The following is a 10,120-nucleotide window of genomic DNA, read 5'->3' on the forward strand; positions in this document are numbered from 1 at the left end:
AACCAGTTGGTCCCAAACTCTCTTAACTCCTTCCAATTAAGAAAAACCAACATAATCACTGGGCAACATTTGTTTCCACTAATCACAAGGACGTTGCCATCCTGTTTCTACTCTAGTGTAACTGAACTAAGTAGCTTATTTGTACGATTGGAAACAATCAGGCTGCAAATTTTCCTAAAGTCTGACAGGTTTGCATTAAGCTAAGTGTCTCCAATCAAAAGCTGATTTCCATGTTTTACACAAACTGCCCTGATTACTGTTTGCTGTGAAACAGTGCAAACAAAAAGAGCTGTTGGTTGGAAGGGAAAGAGAAGCTTCAAGCAGTGAGCAATGAGTGAGTTTGCATGAATGAATAAGGTTAAGTGATTAAATGAAAACTGCTGTTATTTGACTAAATCACTGTGCTTACTTTCCCAGAATAAAACATTGTGCTACATTAATAGAATGGAACGTTTTTAATCAGCACGGTGAACTTATTTTACATACACTGCTATATCTAATTAATGCTAAGGAGATTTTTAGTTCGCAGACCTGAACTGATGGTCTGTCCACTTAACACACATCTGTATGGTAGTTGATAATTAAACCCAAAACCCCATGCGGTTACAAAAAATTGGCATCTTCAGCATCTGAGAGCAAAATTTACTTTATTGGAGCCCAAGGTTACCTGAGCAGACTCACCCAAACTGTAACACGGCAGTTCTGCAGAGATGTGTTCAAGTTGTTCAATCAACACATTCATGCTGTTGACTTTTGTGCCATGTAACTTTCTGTAAATCAAAAGTCTTTTGTAGAGCACAAATGTGTGCGCTGGCATTCTCAGTATCTGACACAAAGGTCCTTAAATGTTACTGTAAGGCTGTCCTTGTTAAGGGAGAAAATAATACATGCGTATGCATCCATCACCAAAGAGCAAAGCTATGCTATGCAGAAATGGGAGTCTGCGTGCTGTCAGACCATAGCCATGCAGAAAAGAAGAGAGAAAGTGAAGTGATTTAAGATCTCCCATTCAATCTGTTCTCTGCCCGCCATCGTTCCCCTGGGGCCATCTTTGTACCTCTTCATCCATTTTCATCCCTCTTTGCCTCCTGTCCTGCTCTTCAGCCAACACGCTGTGCACCTATGTCTCACTGCCTTTCTGACCACTGAAAAGCAGCATCTTGCCTATCTAAAAGCAGACCAAGCTTTCAATCACACTGACTTTGAATTTTTTTCTTTCCTTTTAATTAATGACCTTCTTTAAATGAGAGAAAATATGCTGAGGACACTGCCAGACAGGAGGACGGAGGAGGAGGATTAGCTGATTTGTGCCACGTAGCGGTGGTGTGAAGTCACCGGAGCGTGCGTGTCGGCATGAATGTTTTCGTGTACCTTTGAAGTATGCACATGTGTGTTTCTTTGACATAACTCCTGACGCGCTTTGCCAGAGATTTTAAGCGAATTTAGGCCGAGAGGGTTGGACAGAGTACACACAGCAAGAGAACATGAGCCTTGGGCTTGCAGGGGCAAAAAAAAGAGAAAAAAAAAAACAAAGGATAGCGTGACTCAAACACAAGAGTCTGTAGTCAATGTGTGAGAGAGGGGAAAAGAAAATGGATGATAAGAAGATAAACAAAGATAAAATAGAGAGGGGGTGAGAAGGAAAGTATAGGAAAGCTTTAAAGCTTTTATGCAAAAATGATGATGCTTGGCCCCTTCAAAGCCAGACCCAAAGGCACTACTTCTTTTGCTTCTTTAAAAATCTGGCTCACATTTCGCATTAAATCTGTAAGTATTCAAAATTCATAATCGTCTGCTTCGCCATCTCTCTTCGGTTCATCCTGGAAATTTTCTTGGAGACTGTCCGTCCCTGTTCCTCTCTTGCCTTTCCTGTTTCTTTCTCTCCACGCCCAATGTCACCTTCCCTTGAGATGGTTTTCCTCCTACCTGTCTGCTCCCTTCCTATGTATATCTCTCGCTCCCTCCCTCACTCCTACTATCCCTCTGTCAGTTCCTATTCCACTAGCTTTCTCCATGTTTCTTAATCCCCCTCCCTTTCCTATGATAATTCCTCTTCTCTTTCCCTCCCCCTGCTCTATTCTGTCAAGCCACCCTCTTTCTTTGGCAGCCGCTGTCCTCTTTTCTCCTCCCCTCTTTTCTCTCTCTTCCTGCCTCCTCCTTCTCCTTCCTCTCTGTTTATCTAAGTCTTGTTTCCTCTTCCTTCCTTCCTTCCTTCCTTCCTTCCTTTCTTCTTTACTTCTCTTTCTCACTTCAACCACCGCTCGCTCTTTCCCTAAATCAGCCCTAATAGACTGCAGTGCCACGCATGGTCCAAACATGCTCACACAAAGACGAACTGTGCAGAGGTATTAGCGCAGTAATTACGCTGAGGCACAAACACGCACACATTGCAGATGAACACACCAGCATTCCTGCACATTACAACCTGCTGCTCAGTCAGCATCAATTCTTCCTATATGTTGAACTGTGGCATTTTGGAAAAAGGAAAACAGCACAGAGGAGGGAGAACAATGGAAAAATGGGCAAAGAGAGTGGATAAAGCATAGGAACAATGGAAGAATGAAAACCCAGGCACAGGGCACCGGACATAGATAAAAGAAACTGAAAAGGTTAGAAAGACAAAAGGCAAACGGAGATGAAAAAGGACAGAAATAGAGGTAACCTGAAACAAAAGGGACAAAGAGTGAGTGTTGACGAGGCCGAGACAAAAACACAGGAAAAATCAGGAGGAGGGAAAAAGAGAGAGTGTCAGTGACACATAATGAGGGAGGGAGGAGGAGAGTGAAAGGGAGAGTCAGCAAGCGGGAGCTGTGTTCATTTGCGCACAAAAGCTATGAGTGAGTATGGATGTGTGTGTGTGTATGTGTGTGTGTGTATGAGAGAGAGAGAGAGAGAGAGAGAGAGAGAGATGCTGAGAAGGAGGGGAGGAGTGAGCAAAAGAGGGAGGAGTGACTTGGGAGAGGGAGGAGTGAGAGCGAGAGTGCGCGGGATATTGTCATCCGGTCCTGCCAGAGCAGCAGCAGCAGCAGCACTGCGAGCATCACCAGTGGACGGGATACACCCGCTGCAAGCAGAGTGAGGCGACGAGGAAAGGATGGAATACACACTGATGAGGAAGCAGCAGCAACAAGAACAACGGGGAAACATGGAATAAAAAGAGCATTTATAGCGTCTCCTTTGCTCTTCACTTCTGTTTGGAGCATCCCACAAGCAGATCACCAGTGAAAACACATACATATGATATATATATAAAATTCCTATACATATATATCAAATTATGCCTGTTTTCAAAGAAGCTGCAGCCGGACAAAGGACTTAATTGACAGCAAAATGCATGAAAATTGGGGGATAATGTGCAACATTTGCTTAAAAACTGTTGCATATTAATGCTTAAAGCTTTTTTGTAATTCATTCTTTTTTTTTTGTTCTCAGTGGGGAAAAAAGACAAATTAAAAAAATATATATATACATTGATGCTAACGGAAAAATTGAAAAACCTGCCAACTGAATAGTTGAACGAGCAAGAGCGAAGCTCTTCTGCTGCACGCAGCTCTATATTTCCAAAAGGGGGCTTCTTTTGAAAATAGGATATTTTTTGATCTGCCCTCGGTGCCACTCTGCTGTTTGGCTGTCGCATCTCCACTTGTCTTTGTCATCCAGCTGGGCTGCGGGAATATTTATTCCAGCAAGGCTCGTGCAAGTGCGCTGGCTGAAAGTGCAAAGGGCAGTCCACGGGCTCTCTGACCTCACAGTGATATTTCCTCAGCAACAACAAACAGCCCTACTTAGAGGCTGTGGGCAAACAGTAAGGTAAGTTGTGGAAGAGACAGAAAGAGAGAAAATTATAAAATAGAGAAGATAGAGCGAGATCAGAGTGTAAAGAAAGAAAAGAAAAGACTGAGCCAAACACAGGAGCAGACACAGCCATTAAAGAACAAACCACTCCACTCCTGGTCAAGTATTTCCGACAGGTTTATCTTTCTCACGGCTTCTCCAGAGTCTCGGCTGCAGCAGCACCAAGACATTAAGATCACAACATCAGCCCTCCCCTTTCTCCCCCCCTCTCTCTCATCTCTCCTCGCCTAAGCACTTGAAGGGCAGGACTGAGCGGGCTGATAGACAGAGTACCCAGCTGGTGTCCTGGGTCTGTTAGAGACCCTGGGATCCACGGAGAGGAGGGGTTTCAGTGGAGCACACACAGAGCAGCAGCAACAGGAGCCCGGTGCCCGCAGAGCACGAAAAACCACTGGACTCTTGTGGGTCGCTTAAAAGAGACTGACACTGACAGTGTGCTATCACCAGGGGGATTGGAGCTGTATGTGTTCACAAAGTGAATGTGAGATTACGTGTACGCGAAAACACGCCTCAGGTGCAAGAGGGACGCTTTTGGACTGTAATCACCACAGGATTTTAGCTTGACGAGACCCTGGAGTAATTTCCCCAAAAAAACAGAACATCTGTTGTTACCTGTTGGCTCTGACTGGAAATAGAAAGGAACTATCCAATACTGTCTTTAGTCATAAAAGCTGAATATTTAACAATACAAAAACTTCAGTGGATGAAAGACTGGAGCTGCGCTTCTAGGAGAGGAAGTAAACACCCACCAAAGTGGACTCAGGTGACAGCAAAAAAGATGCCCACTACAAAAATAAAAAAGCTTTCTGTGAGCGCCGACGGTGAGAGTAAGAGGATGATGGATGCAAGTTAAATCTCAAGAGGGAGTAGTGGGTGACGAAGACAACTTAAGTGAAAAACTATTGATCAGAGTTTTTTTTATTCCCTTTTCTTTCTTTTTAATGATATCGCAACTGATTTGGCTCCATTGCCGAGCATTAGAGTTTTTTCCCCACACCGGAATATGAGTCCATCTTTGGAGTGAAAAGTTTTCCACGTGGGAACCCATGACTGCCTGCAGGTTTCAGAGATATCTGCCTTTACAGCTAGCAAAATCAGGACCCCAGACTTCCCACTTTTTGCGGATTATTCGTTCACTCTGCGGGGGAGCTTACTGTCAGAAATGCCAGAGGCGAGTTCATCCGTAGGTAACGCGGCCTCCTAAACTGGATTCCCTCCAAGCCACCAGCTTTGGATTTGTCTACAACCGCCTCTGCTGTCTGCCGATGACATATGGCTTTGTAAAAGGTGACAGAAATTTTAGAATGCGCTTTGACACACACACCTACACGTATTTAACTGCCGAGGACTATCGTGTGTCTCTGCATGTGAGTTTCCGCTCACAAGGGCCCACGTTTACTTTAGCTAGGAGCATGTTAAAATGGGAGATTCTTTTTCCTCACTTGTTCTGCTCCCACAGTGACAGTTTAGTTTTCTGTAAATCGGAATTTTAATAACTAGTTAATGAAGGCTTTTTTAAAATGCTTCTTCAGATTATCACTCTGGGAAAAATCTCTTGATCTCTCCTCTTCAGCTTCCTGTTTCACTGATACTGTATCTCATTAAGTTGCACTGCTTGCACAGCAAAAAGATTCATTTATTTGCTATAACTAACAGCTCTGGGCAAGGAGGATATTTAACTCTCTATTTCTTTTATTTCTAACACCTAGGTGCTTTCAGTTGGAACTGTCATTAACTCTTACACATCAGGACTAACATCACAAGATACTGGAGTAAGACCAAGATGGCTGCCATCATTCATCCACTCTTGGTGAACTTATCTTTAGCCGTCCTCCTGGGTTTGATCTCTCTGGGAGGTCTGAACTTTCAGCCGTCAGGTCAGGCTTTGGCGCAGTTCTCTTCCAACAACCAGACAACAGAACCATCTACGTCACCAGAAGCAGCGTTAATAACCCCGACACCAGACACAGAGGAGCAAGCAGGTCCGACTGGGGATAACCGCTGTTGGGGTTACTATGATGTGATGGGCCAGTGGGACCCACCTTTTAACTGTAACGCAGGTATCTACCTGTTCTGTTGCGGTTCCTGCTTCTACCGCTTCTGCTGCCAGTTCAAAATCCACAGTTTGGATCAGACATCCTGTTCAAATTATGACACACCTGTGTGGGCAAACACGGGACGACCGGTGGCACCTGTTACAGAAGCCCAGGAGGAACCGGACCGGGATCGGACCCACATGATTGTGTATATTATCTGTGGAGTGGTGGCCATCATGGTGCTGGTGGGGATTTTCACCAAACTTGGGCTGGAGAAGAGTCAAGGAGGGCAGACCGACATGACCAACTCTAGGTAGGAACTGAGAAAAGTAAAACAATGAATGAAGTGATATGCAATAGATGAATGATACTGGGCATCGACTAAAGAGTTAAGTAAAAATATTTTTGAGGAAATTAAGTTTTTTGCCAAATGAGAGATAAATGTCTTTAAAGTTGCTAAAGCTAGCAGCCAGTTAACAAAGCTGCTTTTCTGGGTAGTATTCTCTATGTGAAGCTAAGCTAACCTTCTACTGGCCACACCTACATATTCATACAATAAGTTGGTTCTGATTTTAGCAGACTATAGGGCTAGCATGCAACTCCAACAGAACCAAAGTAGCAGTGCAACCAAATTTTATTAGACTCATTTTGGTAATTTCCAGCTCTACATTTTATCCACTAAATCTACTAGCGTAGCTTTGCATGACTGGGTATTTGTGCAACTCCCTACCTAGTATCCTCTCTCTTTTAGACAGCACTCCCTTTAAGACAGCGTTTTCCTGATTGGTTGCTTCTTGCAAACAAAGATTTTGATGATGGGTGGGGTTCCTGTGCTCTCAGCCAGAGAGAAATGTCAAACTATGGAGTTGTATCACAGAAAAAGAAGAAAGTTTCTTTTCTGTGAGAATAACCCTGCTTATTTGCAAACATGTCTTTGAAACTCATTTCAATTCACAGCCATAACATCCCATCTCCGTGTCCAAGTCATTCTCTGAATGTTCAAGTATTTATTCTCAACATATGTGAAATGGGAAAACACATGGCTGAGAAGGTCACCAGCTCGGTAATGAATAAAGTGAGTGAATCACAGTGAGGTGATAATGGGTGTGAAGTTTGCAACCACGAGGGAGCAATGGATATGGTGATAGGGTGGGAAAGAGCGAAAGACCACAGGATGGAGGTCAGGCAGCAGGATGGAGATTCCAAAGGACAGATGATTTTGGAGGAAATGACAGTGAAGTTGCGTTGTGTTTTCTCTGCATCAGTGTAGCTGTTTCACATTGATGGGTGATTGATTGCTGTGACACAACTATGACTGTGGCAATGTGTGGCCTCCAGAGAGCAATGAGAAGAGAGAGGTTTTTTTTTTTTTTTTGGAAGGGTGGAATATTGAGCGGATCTGACTGGAATGCAGCCAGTGGCTAATTCTAGTACAGAGAACGGGTGGGGGTGGGGGTGGGTGTATGTGCGTGGATGTGTGGGTGTGTGAGAGAGAGGGAGTGCTTGGTTTGACCGGATAGCCTGTTGGGTGTTAAGAGTAAGAGCTTCTTTAAAATCCTGTCATCGCCGCGTTTCCTCTCAACCTCCCCAAAGCATGATGAAGAGGAGAAGAGGAGGAGAAGGAAGAAGCAGTAGACATCAGCACTTGTTAATGTTAAACTGCACCATGCCACCAATAACACAATGAAAGATGGCATCGCTTGGCACATTTTATTCCCCGAATCAAACAACTGCGTGAATTTGAATTCTTTAGTCCAAGGATTATTTGAGAAATCCTTCGGAAATCTGGTTGACTGTCTTCACCACATTCAAGGCATAATGTGAAAATAAATGTTCAGAAATGTTACGTGTATGCCTTTAATCGGCAGAATAGAAGTGACATAGGTTGATCACATGGTATTTACTGTAACTGTCCATCCTATAATAAAGCAAACAGCTTCATGGTAATAGTGCAAATTTTTCATGTAATGCAAAATTTATTAAAAAAAAACAATCAAGTCAATTTTCTAAGTCTAAGCAAATATCACCCCAGATTAAAATAATTAATATTCATTTTCAGCATTTTTATTAACAAACAAGCAAAACCACTTACTCCCTCCAAAAAAAGCAAAATCAAAGAAGTGCCAGTTAGATTGTTCATTATTGTAGGCTCATTTTAAAATAAAATATCTCATTTTGTCAGTTTAGGGTTTTGTTTCCTATGTTATGCCAGGAGATGGAAACATACTCATTATAAAAGTAATTTAACTGTTTTAAAGTATTTCTACTTTTCATCACAGTTTTGCCAGACATAAATCAACGCAGCAGATAAACATCATCCACTGCTTTCTGTTAGGCTGATATCAGTAAACAAAGCTAATATCAGCCAAGACCAGTACTGCATACAGTATATACGTATTGTTACATAGACAACCAACAGAAGATTTTTAGATACTACAGCAACATCACATTATCTCGTCTAATGCTTCACTCCCTTTAAGAGTAAACATAGGATAACCTCCTTGAGACCAGCAAAAATAAGGGGTTGCCGGTAATTGCTGTGAATTGTTTTGCATTCGCCAACCCATTTGGAGTAGTTATGGTGACCAATTGTACATTTGCAAAGGCAAAGCCATTGCCCAGGTTGTCTAGTCTGACCAATCACGATTTGACTTGGAGTGACTGGAATCACTCTCACACCGATTGCCAACATGGTGCAATACATCTGAGTCAGTCTGTGTGGATGAGCTCAATGTGTTTCTATGCGGTCCCCAACCCCCAGGCCATCAACCGGTACTGGTCCGTAAGTTGTTTGATACCAAGTTATGAGAGTTGAGGATCGGCTGTGAAATTTATGGTTTTCAGGGTTTTTATCGGTTTTTATCGGTTTTTATCGTTAACTCGGTTTCCCTGGGTCTTTTCCCTTGTGTTATGAATAAATCTTCTCTTATTTCTGATTAATGTGAATTTATGTTTATGTGGATGGCCACAGATTTGCAACAGAAAGCAACAGATCTGTAGTTTTTGCACATTTATCACAGTTAATAGCTGTATCATAGCAAATACTGATACTGTTGGTACTGTCAGGCTATCAGGTTGTTTCTATGATGAGATATATAGTTTCCGGTTCACAGCAAGTCAGTGAACATGTCACATCTTCTTCTTTTATCAGATATTTTATATGACATAATGTATTTATTTATCTACCTTTTTCTTAAATGAAATATATTTTTTATGTCATAATATACATTTTCTGAACCGAATAATAATTATCCAATATTTTGCCCGTGTACTTAAACTTATCATCCTTATATTGAAATAGAAAAGTTCAGAAAAACAAAATTTAATCAAGTATCCTATTAAGCTATTGTAGTGAGACAGTGTGCAAAATACTGAAGAAGATCTAAATGTAACTGTAATAAACTTTGTTGTTTTTTTGTTATGTTTGCTGTAGGCCCATGTTACTTGCATCTTTGCATTTTGGAATGAGGGCTTGTTGTTTGGTTTATGCTCAGAATGTAAAAAATTCAAGGGTTGTAAATGATCATAGAGACAGCTGAAAAAGACAGGAAAAGATATTCTTGTGTTTAAATGTCACATGAGTCTGACAGTCAGTGAGGAGGTAAAATTTCCATAATAGCGACACAAGGTGAACATTTGATTTGCTTTCTTTAACAGATTCAATAGTTTTAAAGTTTCACACTATTGTAAAAGCAAATCTGTCTTCATGTGTTTTTTGAAGCACTTGTTCATTCACCTTGAACATGCTTGCCTTTAATGGAAGCACAAAATGAATGCAGACATCATGGATTCAAGCAAAGGTCTCCAAGCAAGCTTGTTATTAACTCACAGGATGGGAAAGAGGTCAGAGACAGAGTGATGACCACTGCAGGAGAGGGACAAAACCAGGAGTGAGAAGATATCCAGAGGGAACAGAGGGATGATATTAAGTCACACCGGGGACTCGCTCATTTTACTATCCCATTGTTAAACACAGCCATTTACCTCATATCTGCCAAAGTATGTGTGTGAGTGTGTGTTGGTATAGGAGAAAGAGGAGAACCCGAGATATGACACATGAGCTAACCACTTCACTGATGTGACCAAAGACCAGTAATGAAAGGACAGTCTGTAGTAGCACTTAAACCCCCGCGGAGCATCATTTTGTGATTCCTACCTATAAAACCCGGAGAGCAGTCAAATGGTGGAAGTGGAAGCTAAATTGGCTAGTCATTCATATGTATATTAGG

General features: G+C 42.1%; 1 protein-coding gene across 1 annotated transcript in view; it reads left to right on the top strand.

Annotated features, from left to right (window-relative positions):
- Positions 1–3,474: 3,474 nt before the first annotated feature.
- Positions 3,475–10,120, top strand: part of LOC102210102 (protein shisa-9) — a 117,146-nt gene continuing 110,500 nt past the window's right edge. Inside the window, exons 1-2 of the mRNA XM_005750162.1 lie at positions 3,475–5,142; positions 5,565–6,204. Of these exons, the coding sequence (XP_005750219.1) occupies positions 5,639–6,204 (566 nt within the window). The 5' untranslated portion in view covers positions 3,475–5,142; positions 5,565–5,638. The remainder of the gene's footprint in view (positions 5,143–5,564; positions 6,205–10,120) is intronic.

This window comes from Pundamilia nyererei, unplaced genomic scaffold (assembly GCF_000239375.1).
Source record: "Pundamilia nyererei isolate P.nyererei 1_Seehausen unplaced genomic scaffold, PunNye1.0 scaffold00264, whole genome shotgun sequence".
In the NCBI taxonomy this organism is placed as follows: Eukaryota; Metazoa; Chordata; class Actinopteri; order Cichliformes; family Cichlidae; genus Pundamilia; species Pundamilia nyererei.